Source organism: Rhea pennata, chromosome 6, assembly GCF_028389875.1.
Source record: "Rhea pennata isolate bPtePen1 chromosome 6, bPtePen1.pri, whole genome shotgun sequence".
Lineage (NCBI taxonomy): Eukaryota > Metazoa > Chordata > Aves > Rheiformes > Rheidae > Rhea > Rhea pennata.
In genome coordinates this window covers 17,468,083-17,484,706 of record NC_084668.1, presented here as the reverse complement: position 1 = coordinate 17,484,706, position 16,624 = coordinate 17,468,083, and the positions used below count along the sequence as shown (strand labels likewise).

General features: G+C 57.2%; 2 protein-coding genes across 3 annotated transcripts in view; one reads left to right on the top strand and one right to left on the bottom strand.

Annotated features, from left to right (window-relative positions):
* USP37 (ubiquitin specific peptidase 37) overlaps positions 1-6,032 on the top strand; it is a 37,876-nt gene extending 31,844 nt beyond the window's left edge. Inside the window, exons 21-23 of one of the 2 annotated variants that reach the window (XR_009958808.1) lie at positions 658-727; positions 1,121-1,259; positions 2,121-2,205. Coding sequence is in view for 1 of the 2 variants with exons in the window: in XM_062579104.1 (XP_062435088.1) it covers positions 658-727; positions 1,121-1,259; positions 2,121-2,208 (297 nt within the window). In the remaining variant the exon portion in view is untranslated. Of the gene's footprint in view, positions 1-657; positions 728-1,120; positions 1,260-2,120 lie in introns of both variants that reach the window. The other variant, XM_062579104.1, reaches the window with a different exon arrangement.
* A 1,071-nt stretch (positions 6,033-7,103) lies between these two features.
* VIL1 (villin 1) lies at positions 7,104-13,469 on the bottom strand. The gene is made up of 19 exons (XM_062578393.1): positions 13,371-13,469; positions 13,100-13,174; positions 12,755-12,951; positions 12,331-12,439; positions 11,802-11,912; positions 11,456-11,658; positions 10,859-10,937; positions 10,606-10,704; positions 10,222-10,375; positions 9,983-10,083; positions 9,693-9,830; positions 9,261-9,419; positions 8,960-9,139; positions 8,662-8,807; positions 8,350-8,494; positions 7,880-8,068; positions 7,694-7,762; positions 7,315-7,452; positions 7,104-7,217 (listed from the first exon to the last, which is right to left on the bottom strand). Exons 1-19 carry the CDS (start codon positions 13,443-13,445, stop codon positions 7,104-7,106), a joined length of 2,481 nt encoding a protein of 826 aa, XP_062434377.1. The 5' UTR covers positions 13,446-13,469.
* Between the last annotated feature and the right edge of the window lie 3,155 nt (positions 13,470-16,624).

Below are 16,624 nucleotides of genomic sequence, written 5' to 3'. Positions count from 1 at the left end.
CCTTCCCTTAAACAAAGAGTAACATTTTAAGGATATTGTCAGTTAATCATATCAATTGAGTTTTCTGGTCAGAGAGGGTTAAAAAAAAAAAAAAAAAAAAAAGACCAATTGCTATCACTTAATTTTATTGCCAATGAGCAGGTGAAGCGTGCTTCCTGCGTGCAAAGAGGGCGTTGTCTGCCTGCTGCCATTACAGGTGCAGGCCGAGGGAATCTGGGCTGCATATCCAGGCCTAGCTGTTAAATCTGTATACCATTATCAGGAGTATATTTTTACTCTTTTAAAGTCAGTGTGATGTTCCCTTTTGGTTTTTCTGTGTTTATTTGGTGGATTTGATTCTGACATCACTGGAAGTTACTCAGGAAATAGTTGTTTAGAAAACTTTGTAGTATAGAGTTCATGACAGCATATGGTCTGAGTGGTTTCTCTCCATTTCCATTGGCTTGCTGAAAGATTAAATAATTTTGGAAGCTGTCTCTGGTTCTCAGAGGACCCTTCATTTGGCCTGACCCAGAGTGTCTGTTTCTGTGTTCCTCGATTGGCTTGCAGCTTTGAATACAGTGGTCAAAGCCCATATCCCACTATAAATCATGTTGCCCATAAACCACATGGGACAAAAGTAAATGCCTAAAAGCTTTAATTGTCCTTTATTTTTAGACAGGAGAGCTTCCTCATTCCTATCGTCTCATCAGCATCGTCAGTCATATTGGAAGCACATCATCTTCAGGTAAAAGATACCATATTTTATTCTTCATATCTTTATCCAAATTAAAAATCTGTGATGCAAAATTAATATAGCAGGATTGTTTGCAGAGAAGAATATTTCTAAGATTGCATTTATAATTTTAGTTGGCAAGAATATTAATTCAGCTTTTTTATTTAGGCAGCAGAACAAATCTTTCATAGTGGCTTGCTGACAGAGTAACTGTGACATGTGGACAACGTACTGCTTATGGGATCCATGTAGTTGTTTGTGATTGTTATCAGTTCATTGATCAGGAAATGTTGAGGGACTAGGGTCTTCAGGGTATTTTAGCAACTAAATCTGAAATAGGTCATTGGACCAGTATATCTAAAACCAGCCTACTGGTTGAACTGGCAGCATTCTCTGTTTTTTAAGGTCATTATATCAGTGATGTCTACGATATCAAGAAGCAGTCCTGGTTCACCTATAATGACCTGGAAGTGTCCCGAACTCTAGAGGCCACTGTTCAGTGTGACAGAGACAGAAGTGGCTACATCTTCTTCTACATGCACAAGTAGGTATTTTAGGGGAATTTTGATATCAGTAATTATCTGCTATTTGTGAGGCAGTGTGGATCTCTTCTTCCTCTAGTCCTCTTTAGTGGAGATGAAAAGTGTCTCCATATGTTTGTAAGAGGAAATTCTAGTCAAAATCACATGCAAGAATGGCAAAATTGAAGTACTGTAAGGGTTCAGTGGCATAGAATTGTCTGCCAGTATTATATGGAGTTTTAACAAGATGCATTAAATCAGCTTCTAAGAGGGGGATTCAGTGTCTCAACTACACATTATCTGCATCAAGAGTCAGTGCAGCTGGGGTTTTTCCTTGCTTGCTTATAAATACTTATAAATGCCATTATTTCACCTCTCGGTGGTTGTATTGTTACAGCTATACTAGTGTTAGAACATGAGCAAGATGAGGTGTGTAGATAGAAGTAGTATCTTTTCAGGCACACAGAACCGAAGAAGAGCCTTTGTGCTTGAAAGTTTGACTCCTTTTTCTGTCTTCACTGGTTGCTCTAATAGAAGATACTACTTTTATCTACAAACTGTGTTTTGTATTTATGCTCATCTTTTTACTAGCACTCTTATTTTTGCTATAGTTACTATTCTGTAAGATTTACCAATGATCTTAATCGTTGTAATAATTTGGAGGAGGGGGGGAGCTTCAGGATTCCAGGAGCCTTGCTTAGAGGTGTTAGATAAGACACCTTTCTCTGCCAGGATACATGACACTTGTGGATTAAATCTAGTTGTTGAGGAGAGGGTTTTCTTGTTTTGTTCTGTTTTTTTTCCACTCACTTCACTCAGGGCGGTCATATGTAGTGGTTTGTTGTTAAATATAAGTTTCATTATTGGTCTTCTATGTTTTACAGGGATATCTTCGATGAGTTACTAGAAACAGAAAAAAATGCACAGCCACTTAGCATGGAAGTAGGAAGATCAATTCGTCAGCCTCTGTGAAGAGTAAAGCACCTTGTTCCTCCTGAGGAACAAGGAAGATTCTGAACTTGTGTCAGACACAGGAGTAACAAACAGCTCAGGGCCAAAACAAGAGACAAAAGGTAGAAATATGGGACACTCAGTTTGTTGAACCATCTGTGCAAGTCTTGAGCCTGAACCACGCTTTTAAACCTTGGCATCCCAGAGCGATCCTCCTGTGGTGAAGTTTTTATTGTTTCTCAAATAACTTTGTCAGCATGGAGCCTTAAAGAGTTGCATCAAGCCACAAGACTACAGCTGCTCATAAACTGATAAAACAATTGTGCAAAAAGAGACTCTACTTTAAAATCCCATTCACCTGTGAGACATGAGTGGGGAAGATATACATATCACTTGGCATTTATTTTCTCCAAGAGCAATTTAAGCAATAGATTCTGTAACCTGGTGTGTATTGTGTTAGTAATATTCACTGGAAACCCAGATCACTGAGTATGCTATTGCCAGTCGTCTCACTAACAGGCATTTCAGAATCACTCAAGCTGATGCATTTTGACTTTCATGGGTTTGTAAGTGCTCTGCTATTTACCTGCAGTTCCAGGAAACAAACTGTCGGTGCTGTGGAATGTATTGCATACCTGGTGGCAGCTCTGTCCTTTATACATCATTCACTGTCATCCTCCTTTAGAAATGAGATTGTATATGTGTTTTTTTTAATTTTAAAAGTTTTATTATTTGATTGCATCTTCTTCATAGCATTGTTGCATAAATGCCATTTAGAGAGGAGACCTCTCTTTTCAGTGTGCAATATTTCACACTGAAGTTGTATTGCTTAGGGCTGTTTTGATTTAACTCTGACTGAAGGCACTGAGGAGGTAGATGAACTCCTGGAGCAGATTGTGATCAGTATCGGGAGGTGAACAACAGCCATTTTCTCATCTTGCATTCTGGGAGGATGAGAGTGTTTTGGCATTACCCTTTTTGTGTGTGCCTGGGTCATCCTGAAATGGGAACTGTGGAAAAAGACTGTGTCTGCAGGGTGTTGCTTGGCACTTGAATTGCTCTTTGACTGAACCATGGTTTTGCCTTGGCTGTCTCTTACCCCAGGAGTTGGAGATGGTTTTTACTGCACCTATATGTCTGTTGTTATTTTTAAGGAGTACAGTGGGAGAAACTAAACCAGGTGGAAGCTTTTGAAAAGCCCATGTTCAACATTAACAGAACACAATTAGGGAGAGGTGTTACGTTTTATTCTATTTAGAGACGTGATGCTCATTTTATAGCTTGTTTCAGCAGGGAAAAAAGCCTAGTGACTTACTTTTTTTAGCACCTTTGCACTTATTTAGCAGGGCAGGTGTTTCCTTTAGCTGGCATTTACTCAGTTCAGAGAAATTGTTGCTATTAAGCAGAGGAGTTGCTATTGTTTTGGCCTCTAGTTCTGATTTTTGCAACTTGAGTTTTAGAGGTGAATGACTTATTTAAAAAAAAAAGAAAAGAAAAACATACAAAACTTTTTTGATGTCAAGATAGTTTTGGGTTTTTTAAACTATCATTAGCAGTTTCTCAGGAATAAATCGACTGAAGCAAAGTAGACAGAACCACCAGTTTAGAAGACAGCAGGCACCTCTTCATGGGCGCTTCCCCACTAGAGTTTATCCCTAGCAGGCTGGCATAGGGATGCTTCCTCAGTGGCCTCTGCTCGCCTCTGTGTGCAGCGATGAGCTACAGCCGTCACCACTGATAGTCCTGTGCAAGCAAAGTCCTTTGGGGACCCCGGTGTGATGAAAAGACTGACTGACCTTCCAGTCCACGTATCGGATGAGCCTGGTGGATCTGGTCAGAGTGACATCTTTCTGGTTTCCAAGCTAGGAATGAACCTTTAGTTGTAAACATGACAAAACATTTATCTCGTAAGATGCAGCCCAAGTGGGTATATATGTTAATTTATTACAAAGCATTATACTTTTATATTGTCTATGTTAATTTTGGTAGAATTCCGGGCGATGGGAAGAGGAGGTGATGCAGGAATCGCTCTTTTGTTGATCCCTGCCCCTGGAAATGTGATGAAGGGACTGCTCTGTCCAGAGGGCAAAGCTGTTTTCCCCAAGTGCATCATATGCTAGTGCTGTAAATAACCAGTATACTTACAGTATCAGAAGTCAGTTCTGCTATTCTGGGTGGCAAGGGTGTTTTTCAAGGCTCTGCACTCCAGATCAGTTAATTTATAATAAAAACAAACATTGCCCAATTTTTCAGTGCGCCAACTTTCATGTATACCAGTTTTTGTTTGGATCAAGGTGAAAAAGGCGATGCTTGGAACCACCCCTCCTTGCTTTGTGAAAACAAAGTTTTTGTTTATTCTAGCTGTTAAGAATTAGCAAACATCTGTTAATTGCTTTAAGCTTTTTCTGGCATATGGCAGCTCCCTTGAACCTTCACCGTAGCAGGAGTCTCCACGAAGTCCCGTTCTTGCTGAAACCAGCTTTCTCTCTGTGAGCGAGGAGGAAAAGGAGCGGTTAGTTGTCCGGGGGCATCGCGTGTCACAGCTCTCCTGCACCGTGCGCACGATGGGTCTCTCCCGCTCTGCGGGAGTCGCGCGCTCGGAGGCTCCGCGCCGTGACGCTCTGACGCCGCCCCGACTGCGTCGCGGTGGGAAGGTCGGTAGGGCTGGCCGACCCGTACTGGGTTATGTGTAGCCGGAGAGACGTTTACAGCCCCTTAACGCGTGCGGGCTTTTGGCGCCGGCTCTCCGGCCTGCCAGCCCTTGCCGTAGCCGCGGTTGCTGTCGGGCCGGCTGAGGGGCGTTAGGGTTCCTCGGGCGGCAGCGCGGCGGGACGGGTCGGGGCCGTCCCTCCGAGGTAGTGATGATCTGCGAGATGTGTGTTACAAGCTGTTCTTTGGCTTTTCCCTAAATATCCAGAATAGTGGTTAAACATTTATCCACTTCTGAATCAGCTTAGTTTAGTCCGAGTGTGATTCAGTATATAAACAAGGAACTCCCATCTTGCCTTCCTCTCTCCCCTTCATCGCCTGGCTGCGGTAATTTGGTCTTGATTTACTCCACGCTAACCACTCTGGTGACTATAAAACCATTTGTGTCAATGAGCTGGAAGCTGCGTGCGCGAGGGCCTGCTGGGGCAGGGGGCTGCGCTGAGAGCCGGTGCAAAGCCTGTGCCGGGAGGAGCGGAGCTGGCTGTCGCCTGGAGCTGCGGCGTCGCCTCCCGCCGCCTTTCCAGCACAGCACGGATAGCGGGAGGGCACGCGCCTCCCTGCCCGTCCCTCGTGCTCGAGGGGGCTGGACCGGGGGGGCCCGGGGCGCTCTGTGCGGCGGCGAGCACGAGGCGCCGCTCACGGCGCAGCCCCGCGCGTCCTGCTGCGCTTCACCCAGGCTTCGGGCATCCGCGAGGATCGCGGTGCTTTGGCAGAGGAGCGGGGGGAGCCTGGAAAGAACTAGTCTGTTGGGTTTTGTTTTCATTGAGCTAATTATCCTTGTGATCCACTGCCAAAGAGAGAAAAAGGGGTGCGGGACCCCTGGCAGCTACTCTCCACTTAGCTCTGCTCCTTGGCTCCAGGCTTGCTCGGTGAAGCTGAGGCGGTTCCAGGTGTGTGCGTGCGCGTGCGGATGAGGACCTGCCGCAAGGGTTACCCCATGCCTGGGTTGGTTTCTGAGTGACTTCTTGATTCGTTACACTGTTGATACGGAGCAGCACTTTTTCTCTGTGTTTTAGCAGACCTGTTCCTCCCTATTCTTTACGGTTTTTGCTCTTGGGTTTTTCTCCCCTCCCCCCCCCTTTTTAAATGATGTGTAGATAGATTTTTGTGAAATTAAAACCTCTTTATTAACCCTCTCCTGGTTTGGAATCTTCTTTCCATGGAGCCTGAGCTGCCTCAATACCCGAAGCGATGGGGCATCACCCTTCCGCCGGCGTTCAGCTCCTGCGCTTCGCTCTTGCCACCGCCCGGGACTTTGCTCCAGTAACATCCTGGCTGCGGTTCCAGAGCATCCCAGGGCGGTTGCAGGTTTGCACGGTTCGATGGAGCGCGCTGTCTGCAAGCTGGCGTCTGTTCCCCTGGGAAATGCTGCCCTAGCCCCACTCCCTGCTTGGCCACGGGGTTGGTGCCACAGTTTGTATCTGCAGAGCCCGAGTGGAAGGAAAACGCGCTTGTCGTGGCTGGAGAGGAGGGGTAGGAACAAACCATGGCACCCCGTGCAGAGCTTCCTTTGGGTTAACGCCACCCTCGCTGCAGCCCTGCATCGCTCTGAGCGCCCACCCCCCTGTCCCTGCGGGCAGCTGGCACCCTGGCCCCAGCAGAGCCATCGCCGTGGCCGCGCTGTGCTGCTTCCCTCGGCTGCATGTGTACCATCCCTTCAAGCTGTGGCTTGTTCCTTTTACCTTTGGTACCGCGAGTATTTACTGTGGTTTATGCGTGGGGGGGGTATGTGATAACGCAGGGAGCGGCTCCAGCCGTATACGGGACCTTTGGCACGGAGCTGCAGCAGCGTGCGGAGAGCCCAGCTGTGCCAGGCGCGCCCCGGGGCTGGGCGGCCGCGTGCCGGGGGGTGCCCCGGCACAGGGCTGGCAGCTGAGCGGGGCGCTGGGCTCGGGCAACTCCCGTGCCCGTGCTCGCGTGCTGCTGCAGGGTACGCTGAGGGTGGAAGCAAAGGGAGGAGCTGCTCAGCCAGAGGCTCGTAGCTCCGCTGCCCAGTTTAGTTCTGGGCTACTGCGTTGCTGAAAGTCTGGTGCTGTCCCAGACGTGCCCCTGTCCATCCTTTGCTCGCCCAATAAACCCCGCAGCTGGGGAGGCGCAGGCAGGGCTGAGCCCAGAGGTTGATTGGAGGGGAGATAAGAGCCCAGCTCTGCAAACTCATTTTATTTAATAAAAATAATGAGCGCAGTGCACCCAGGCCGGGGCTCCTCTCAGAAGAGTCCTTTCTCCTTCTTGAGGTTCTGCTGTTTCCACAAGGGCAGGGCAGCGAAGGCAGAGCGGGCCATGCCGAAGGTGGCCTTGAAGTCCTGGTCGGAGAGGTGGTCCTGGGGGGTGGGGGAGAGAGAGAGACAAGGCTCAGCCAGAGCTGGGGGGGCCCTGAACTCAGACCGGGCCTGCCCTGGCTTTGCCCCCTGGGCTCACCTCCTTCCTGCTGGGATTCACACCCCGAGGCAGGTCCTCTGCGGAGGTGTTTTGGAGCACATCCAGGGGGAAGGTCTCCAGCTTGTTGGGGGTAAGGGTGGTGGTGGCCGTGAAGATTTCTTGCCTAGAAGTGAGCTCCTGGCCGGAGGGACACAGTCAGGGCCGGCCCAGCGGAGCCAGCCTGCTGGGCATGGTTCCAGCCAGCAGCCTGGAGATGGAGGTGCCAGCCTGGCCGCAGGCCTTGGAGGCTGGTGTCCCACACGGGGCAGCCTGGCCCCGAGCCTCTGGGTGCTGTCTGCCGTGGAGCGCGGAGGGCTCCCTTTGCCCCCACGGTGCCTCCTCCCCGACTCCGGTGGCCCCCGCTCCCCCTGACACTTACTGATGTGAGCTGTCCCAGGCTGCCGTCGTCCGCCAGCTCAGCTCTGAGCTCCTCATAGGATTTCTTGTCCTGCAAAGGAGACGAAAGACATGGATAGGACCAGCCTGGCTGCCAAGGATGAAGCTGGCTGTTGGCTGGGCTTGGTCCCATCTGCAAAGGACCCCTCCGGCCCTCTCCATAACTCACGGTCCACTTGAGAGGGTCCCAGGCAAGGAACCAGCCTGTGAAAGTGGGGGGCTCATAGCCTTGCTTCACCACGATGATGGGGGTCTGGAGGTCGCGCCCACTGGGGTGGCTCCGCAGGTACTCCTGTGCCATAACTGCTGCCGCCTCCTTCTCCGACTCATTGGCACCTTTCCCCAACCAGAAGAAAACCTGGAACAAGGCCACCATTTCCCACACCTGCATCCCACTGTTGGGGGCACCATTTGGGGCTAGGCCTAACCCAGGCCTGGGGACATGCAGGGTCTGTCCCCAAGGAAGGGCACTGGGGGCTGGGAGGCCTTCCTGGACCGGGGGGGGTTGGACAAGGTGGTGTTGGGGGCATGGGAAGGGCTTCCAGACTCCAATCCCAGCTCCTCTGGCTGTTGCAGGTCTTCCAGCCCCTTGGAGATGCCAGTTTGCAGGATCAAAGCTGTCACCTCTAACCAGCCCACCTGGTCCCAGACATCCAGCAGGTAAACATCATCTTCCTCCAGGTCATCCTGAGTGAAGTTCACAATCTCTGTGGCCAGGAAGGTGCCTGTCTTATTGGAGCATTCAAAGAGTCGAGGGGACATGGAGGGGGTTGCCTCCTGCAGCCTGGGGGGATGAGACACCATGGTGGGGAGTAGGCCTCATTTTGCTTGATGACTTGAGGCCCATTGCATGCTTGAAGTTGGGCAGGAGCAAGGTGCTCCCCCACCCCCCTCCCTCCAGCCATAAGGGGGTCCTTGCCACCCCAGGCCCTTGGAACAAGGAGCTGGTACCTCTTGCTGTTGGCATACTGGGACTTGCCCCCCAGGGCCACCCAAAACTCAGGAGGCTCCTGTCCTTCTGCCACCACCGGCTTCTCCGCCTTGGAGATGATGTCAGCCACCATCTTGCCCATCTCACGTTCATCCCCACTGCAGCCCTGCAGAGCAAGCACAGCCCATCTGTTGCAGTCCTCAACCACCGTCTGCCCTGGCTCCCCATGCCGAGGAGGAGACAGAGATATTTATCTCTGGGGTCCAATGCCAGCCCCAGAGCTCAGTGACAGACAGCGCTGGTGGATGCAGTACCCACCTTCCCATACCAGAGGTAGCAGGATTTGGGGGTCTTGAGCACAAAGACATCGTTGGAGTTGAGGGAGGAGGCACGGACGGGCACCTCGAAGGCCTTGGTGTTGTACTCATTGGTGCCATGCACTTGGAAAAGACGGGTGGAGGGCACAGGTTCTGTGCTGCCTGCCCGTGACGTGCCACCCTGGAGACAGCAGTTGTGGGGGACAGGGATGGGATGTCACCACCAGTGCTGCAAGCTGAGCCCCAGATGCCACAGAACCCCCCCGGGCTGCACCCACTCCCTCCAGTGACCCTGTGCTCACCGCGTACACCACCATCTTGCCCTTGAAGATGGCCATGAGGTGTGCCGGCTCCTTGCCCATCGTCACCCGAACCTGCACCGGCTCGTTGTTGTACTTCTGGTCCAGGATCACGGCTTGGTACGCCGAGGCAGCAATCTCATCCGCACTGGCATGATGGCCCTGGGCAGGGCAGAGGGGAGCTCAGAGCTGAGCCCTGCCTCAGTTTCCCTCTTTGGGAAAGAGCCATGCTGCTGCGCACAGGATGGGGGACACAATATGGGGGGGCAGAGACAGGGTAGTAGGGAAGCAGTGATGCCAGTGTCGGCTTTCCTGCAGGAGCCCAGCTCAGAGCAGAGCCCCACGGGTCCACGGTGATGTCCTGGTGCTGCACTGCTGGTTGTGGGTGAGATGTAGTGGGGAACCAGCCTTGGGGAGGGGGGGGGGAGGTCTCACCTGCCAGATGTAGATGATGCGGTTCACCTTGTGCCCCACGTGGTAGGTGTACAGTATCAGGTAGCAGTCCCCACCATAGAAATGCCCCAGCCACCGCTTCTCCACAGGCACCAGCTCCTGGTTCTCCACACGCCATACCTGCAGGGATGGGGGCAGCAGCGCACTGCTGGCAGGGCTGGGACACCCCCGAGCCCTGCAGAGCTGAGGTCTTCTGGTATCTCCTCCACTCAGCCCCATGCCCATGTGCACACTCACAGCACCTGGCCCAGCCTCTGTGCCCAGCACCCTACCTCTGCTTCCCCAGATCCATCATCCACCATCTTCTGCTGGGCAGCCAGCTGGGGCTTGGCATGCAGGGTGGTGGCATCGAACTTCACCTGTTCCACCTTAGCTGCAGGTAAGGGCAGGGGCTGAGCCCAGTGGCAGACATGGCCCTTGGGGGGTCCCCCAGGACCCCCAGCCCACTCCCTGCTGCAGTTTGGTTGCTCCAAGCTCAGTGCCTGAGCATCGCCTGGCTGGGGGCACTCACCCACTTTTCCCACAGTATGCATCTTGCCCAGCCCACTGGTCTGGCTGGGGACGGTCCATTTCTGGAAGAGTTGCCTGAAGACAGATGATTCGGACCCGTCATTCTCCGTCTCCACGCTGGTGCTGGATGGGTAGTTCTTAGCTTTGATGAAGCCCTGAGGGAAGCCGGACCTCACACGTGGGCATGGAGGGCCCAGGGAGCAGGCACTTCAAACCACGGGGGTGTCCGAGGCCAGGGAAGGGATTCCCAGCCCCCTCCCCAGCAGGACAGCCCTAATGCCGGGCACAGCGAGGGCAGTGTGGGACCGTACACCACAGGTAATGCTCCTGCCGCCCATCAGGGCTTGCTGCGATTCACCCCCCCATAACCGGTCCCATCACTCACCAGGGCCCTGCTCATCGCCTGCTGCTTCTCCTCCTTGGTGGAGTTTCTCCCCTTCCACACGAAGATCCTGAGCCCCCCTTGATCAAGGATGTAGCAGTCCTAGAGGGGAACAGCAGCAGCAAAATTAGGACCTAGGGCAGCTTCAACCCTTCGAAAGCCGCTTTGATGGGCAAAGCCCACCAAAGCAGCTTTTGAAGGGTTAAAGCTGCCAAGGAAACTGGGCATTTCTCCATCCCCAGGATGGGCAACGCACCTCATGCAGGAGCATGTCTTGAGTCAGGGGTCGAATGGCCACCTCCTTTATAACCAGGTTTCCGCTGGCATCAGAGACGCTGATGAGGTGAAGGAGGGTTAGGAGAGGGGCAAGGAAACCCCTCTGCCCTTCCCCCCCCCCCACACACACATTGGGGTACCAAGGTTGGGCATCCCCCCCTCCCCTTCCCCATCTCAGCTCTCTCATAGCCATAACCTGCTTCACAGCTTGCTCTGCCTTGGATCAGGGTTGTATCCAGCCCTGCTCCCAGCACATGTAGCTGCAGTGGAACAAAGAAGGCAGAGGTCAGATGGGACAGGGCCATGCCACCGTGTATGAAGACATCGATCACATCAGCATGGGCATCTCTGTACCAGCTGTTGGGTACCAAGCCCATCAGCACCGAGGGCTTCTCTGGCCCTAGGGACCCATACCCCTCAAGGTGGCCCTGTCCCCTCAGAGGGGCTGCCCATGGGCCAGAAACCACAGGTTTCCTTGGAGTGGGGATCCAGGTACCGGGATATGGCAGAGAAGGGTGCTGCAACACTCTTTGCCCCAGCAGATTCTTCCAGGAGTAACCTCATCCCCACAACTTACTGGTAGAGTTTGAGGGAAGTCTTCAGTACTTGGTCCACAACCTCGTCGGGAATGGCCGCCTTGATATCCTGCTTCTCACCCAGCACGTGCGTGAGGACCTTCATGAGCCCTGGTGAGGCATCCTCGTTCTCACCATCCACCACACCGACCTTGGCGCGCCCACCACGCTCCCGGTCCCGGATGTCCTTGGCCATAGTCATTGCCTGCACATGAGGAGAGGGCCATGGGTCAGCTCACAGCAGGGGAGCAGGTCATTAGCTTCATTGGGAAGAGACTTTCAGAGACCAGGGCAGCCATGTGTCCCTCAGGCTGCGAGGCCTGGAGTGGCCAAGGGCCCTGGCCGTACCTTCAGCCTCTCAACACGGCTGCTCTCAGGGCCGTTCCACTGGATGATGAGCTGGCCCAGGTCAAGCAGGAACACATCACCCCGGTTGAAGCTTTTCCAGCTCATCTCCACCTGTGGTAGAAGGGGAGGTTGAAGGCAGGCAGGACTCCTGGGTTCTCCAGCTCCACGGTCCCTGCCCCACAGGGACATCTTCCCATGGGTGTCTCCAGGCTGAATTTCTCCTCTCTACCCTGATGGGGGGCTTTTGGGGATGCTCCTATGGGTAGGAGCGCTGCCTGGGAAACGCAGCCACCTCTGGGGCAGAGCCACATGGCCTTTCCTACCACACAGCTCTGACTGAAGGCAGCTATGTCTAGAGGAGGGGGCCTGGCGTTAATCTGGCCCCAAAAAAGCATCTCTGCTAAAAGGTCACAGCTGACTGGGAGTTACCATGGGGATGCTCAGCTGACACCCATCCCACTGTGGGTGCAGCTGTGCCTGGCCTGGACAGGGCTTGGGTAGGGGGAACCCCTCTGGCCCCATAACTCGCCTCTCCAGCCACCACGTTCTTCTTGCCCTTAACGTGTAGCAGGCGCTGGACGTCGTAGGTGTTCGTCTCCACGTGCTTCATGCCCGAGGCCACTCCACCCTTCTTATAGCTGGGGGGACCGATGGGACACAGCGTGAGCCTTGGTCACCCTGGGTTAAGTGACATGCCCAGGGCCTGGCAGTGGCAGAGGGGAAGGAGTTGTGAACCCAGGTGTCTTCCCACCCGTTGGGGCGAGCTGTGGATGGTGAGAGGCCACACCAAGACCCCCTGCCTCTCCCCAGCATTGCTGGGCAGGGCTGTTCCCGTTGCCCGATGCAAGGCAGGCCCCCAGCATGGGGGGGCACGCAAGGGCCGGGGGGATGAAGCAAGAGGGCAGGCGAGGACAGCCACGCTGGGAAGCGGGTCCCCTGGGTGGCCAACGTACATGAGGCCCTGTTTGAAATAGGCACGGAAAGCCTCGCTCTCGTGGCCCTGGGTCTCGCGGTGCTGCACGGCCACGGTGCCCAGGTGGTCGTCCATCTGCGTGGTGTAGATGGCTGCAGCCCCCTGCTCGTCCTGGCTCGAATCCTGGCCCAGCCAGTAGTGGATGTCGTACGTGAAGCCATCCCCAATCTTGCGTGTCTGCGGGTGAGCAGTCCCCTCCAGAAGGGCCTGGGGAGCAGAGCACCCCACAGCCCCACACCGGTCCGGCCAGGACCCTCCTCCCTCCCTGCAGCCCCTCTGCAGGGCAGAGCCAGCCCTGGCCCCCCGGGACCCTGCAGCACCGTACCGAAAGCAGGACGTAGCAATCCCCTTCGTAGAAGCTGCCATAGCTTTTGGTGGGCACCGGCACCATCTCCATGTTCTGTGAAAGGAAGGGGCACGGGTGAGTCCCGGCACGGGGTGGGGGCAGCCTGGAGGGACCCAGCGATGGGTGCCCAGCCGGTGCCCCCAGGCAGCACTGTGCCTCCACCATGGGGCTGCTCTGGGGCCCTACTGAAGAGAACCCCCACCCCCACCATGAGCCCGAAGTGCCCCAGCCAAGCCCGGCCCGTGCCCACCTCAATTCGCCAGATCTGGAGGCCTGGCGTGGTCTTGTTCAGCGTCTTGCTGACTTTGGCGCTGAGCTCCACCATGGCGAAGGGCGCTGCAGGCAGGGGCACCTGCCGGGACACCCGCGACAGCCTCGTTAGGGCTAACGACAGGCAGAGCCGTTCGAAGCCAGGATGGAGGCAGCTCGCCAGGCTGCGCCGCCCTGCCGGGATGATCCCCTGTGCCGGGACACCGGGGCTAGGGGTGCCCCTGAGGCCAGGGATGTGGGGCGCAGAGGTGGCTCTGGCGTCCGGCCGGCCCCAGTTGGCGCTGAGCCCGTGAGGGGGGTATTGCAGGTCCCGGACTGTGCCAGGGTCCGTGGTGGGCAGGAGCGACGGCGGCTCCCGGAGCCAGGAGACGAGCGGGGCGTCCTCGGCGCCTGGCACCTGGGTGCGTGGCCAGGCTGCGCGGGGCATCCCCGGCGCAGCAGCCGCACCTGGGTGACGCTGCTCCTCCGCAGAGCCAGCCAGCAGCGTCCCCACTCAGCCGGTCCCCCGGCGCGGCACGGGCACAGGGCAGCCTCCCTCGGCGGCCCGGACTTCGGCTGCCCGCAGAGGCACCCGGTGCCCCCGAAGACCCGCTCTGCTCGCCGGTCCGCAGAGGGACTCCCCGAGTGCTCGGGCGGGACAGGCGGGCACCGAGCATCTGCCCGTCCCTGCCGGTGACAGCTCGGGCCTCGCCGGGCCGGGCGAGCTGCTGGCGCCGGGGTGGGTGCCCGCTCCTGCTCGCGGTGCCCTGCACACCTGCGCACCGTGCAGCCCCCTGCCCCAGGCTGCCAGGGACTGGCCCCCTCCCGAGCCCCCCTCCGTCACCAGCAGGCCCTCGCCGACGGGGCAGTGTCGCAGCAGGCAGAAGCGCACCCCGACCCCCTGGCCTGCGCCCCACCACCCCAGCCCCCAGCCCCTCACCTTCCCTGCCACGCTGGGCACGTACCTAGGCAAAGTGCTCAGGTGCCAGCACCGAGGAGACCTTTGTCCCCTCCTGTCCCAGCCCCTGTTCACCATATAAGGGCAGGAATGGCCTCAAGTCAAGGTCCTCGCATCCCTCCAGGGCTTCCTAGCACCCTCATCCCACATCACCCCGTTACTCATGGGTTAATTACCCCCCCCACCCCCAGTGCTATCACAGCGCATATCTTCCCCGGCGCCTTGGCTGCTGCAGGCTTACTGGGCCTGGGCTGGTATCGGCCACCCTTCCCAGGGCTCCTCCCGTGCTGGCTGCAGGCACAAACCTGGTGGTGATGGGCTTTGGCGTCACGAGCTCAGTCCCACCAGCCCTGCGGCGTTATCTTCCCAGGGCTTCCCCGTCGCACCCCATAGCGCCTCGCTGCCTGGCAGCGGGACTGTCCCCGGCCAGGGGCCGTCTCCCTGCTTGCGGCCCAGGAGGTTCATCTCCACCACGCAGGGCTCTCCGCAGCACCGGCCCGCGGCGAGCGGGGCGCGGAGGGGACGCGGGGCTGGGGCGCAGGGCTCGCGGCCAGCCCCTTCCCGGCACAGCAGGTCCCAGAGCGAGGGCAGGCGCAGCGGCGGGCCCTGCGCTGGCCCCAGCACCTGCTGCGGATCCGGCTAAGAGCAGAGCTGGCTGCTGCGTGCTGCTGGCAGCGCTGATAAACACCAGGTGCTGCTGGAGGGCCATAAACCCCCAGCGAGGCCAGCGGGCGGGCGAGGAGAGACCTGCTGCGCCTCCGAGCATCGAGCTCGGACACCACCCCGGGGGGGGGTGCTGAGCGGTGGGACGGGCCGTGGGGCCGCGGGTTGGGGTATGAGACGGTAGGATGGGGCTGGGAGACATGGGGCTGGGGCGTGGGGGGCTGTGGGGCGGCTGCTCTACGGCGTCAGCCCAGGCCACCGCTTGTAGCAGAGGCGGCTCGCGCAGCGCTGAGGCGGCACCGCCGGCCTTGCCTGGCGGTCGGGAGCCCCGCGCCTGCCGGCGGGTTTGCCCCAGGCGAGTCGGCGGGGTGCGCGGCGCAGCTCCGGGGCGCGGGGCGGCGGGGGGCACGGCGCTCCTCCGCCTCCGCCCCTGCTCAGTGCCTGCAGCTGACCGATGGCCTCCAGCCCGTCAAATGCTCACCCAAGCTGACAGGTGGGGGAATGGGGCTGGATTCGCCTTTTTGTCCACAAACTGGTTTAAAAACCCACAGTCAGAGCATGAATTGCTCTGCACAGGAAGCACCGAGCGGGGGGACCCAGGCGCCCGGCTGTCCCTGCTGCCACCGCCCCTTGCTCTCCGTTTCGTGCTGCAGCCTTGCAGGGGCAGGAGGCTGCTGAGCCCCGGCACGAAACGCGGGTGCTGCCGGGGTGGCGTGCCGTGGCACCGGGGCTGCCGCAGGGGCACCCGGGGGGACCCAGCCGGGCAGCAGCTCCCGGCGTTGGGGGACCCTGTGCTGTCGAGGGGCCGGGTTCCCCGGGAGCCGCCCCTGGAGCGGGATTTGAGGGACACCTGGGAGCTGCGTACACCTCTGCCCGGGGTTTTGCAGTGCCGAACAGGCCTCCGGGCTCGCCCAGCCTGTCTCATAGCTCCCCAGCCCTGCGGGATTGCCGTGGCCTTATCTCGCCCGCCCTGCTGAGCCAGCACCTCGTGCCGCGGCACCGTGGGCATCCCGCACCCTCGCCCTGGATCTGGCCCTTCTCCAGGCCAGCGCTGGCGAGAGCAGCGTACTGGTGCCGGGCGGATGCGGCGCCCAGCCGGGCCCCAAAGTTCCCTCGATCGCCCTCGGGGTTTGGCCGCGGAGAAGAGCTGAGCAGTGCGGCAGGCCCCCCCCGTGCCCCCCCAGCTCCGTCCCCAGCCCCAAGCACACTGTGGGGTCCCCCTCTGCTGCGGGAGCAGGATGGTGGAGCTGCTGTGGGGAGCCCTACAGCCTTTACCATCCCCGGGGTTGCTCCCAGTGCAAAGCAGGCACCAGGGGTATAATGGGGAATACCATCCCCTCACTGCACCCCCCCCCAAAAAAAATGGCTAAGAGCCAGCTGGGCCAATTTGGGGTGCTGGGACCATGCTTGCTGGGGAGGGTGAGCTGCCACGGACAGGGTGCAGAGGGGACGAGGCTGGGGGGGGGAGAAGGCAGGATCTTCAGAGTATCCTTCACCCAAAATCCTGCCAGAGCCCCCCAAAGTGATAACAGGTGTGGGGGGCAGCCACAAATAAGGGGGGGGGGTGCTCTGCCACAGCACCCTCCAGCCACAATGGGGGGCCAGCCCCCTTGCCCCAGCGCCCATCCAACAGC

Bases quoted from the DNA above. Each gene is read 5' to 3' on its own strand.
- VIL1 (XM_062578393.1), bottom strand. From the start codon at position 13,445: ATGGTGGAGCTCAGCGCCAAAGTCAGCAAGACGCTGAACAAGACCACG. The intron at 10,938-11,455 runs GTAAGTTGTGGG...TCACCTCATCAG, and splicing joins ACTTCCCTCAAACTCTACCA to CGTCTCTGATGCCAGCGGAA. The intron at 10,376-10,605 runs GTGAGTGATGGG...GGCTTCCCTCAG, and splicing joins AGGCGATGAGCAGGGCCCTG to GGCTTCATCAAAGCTAAGAA.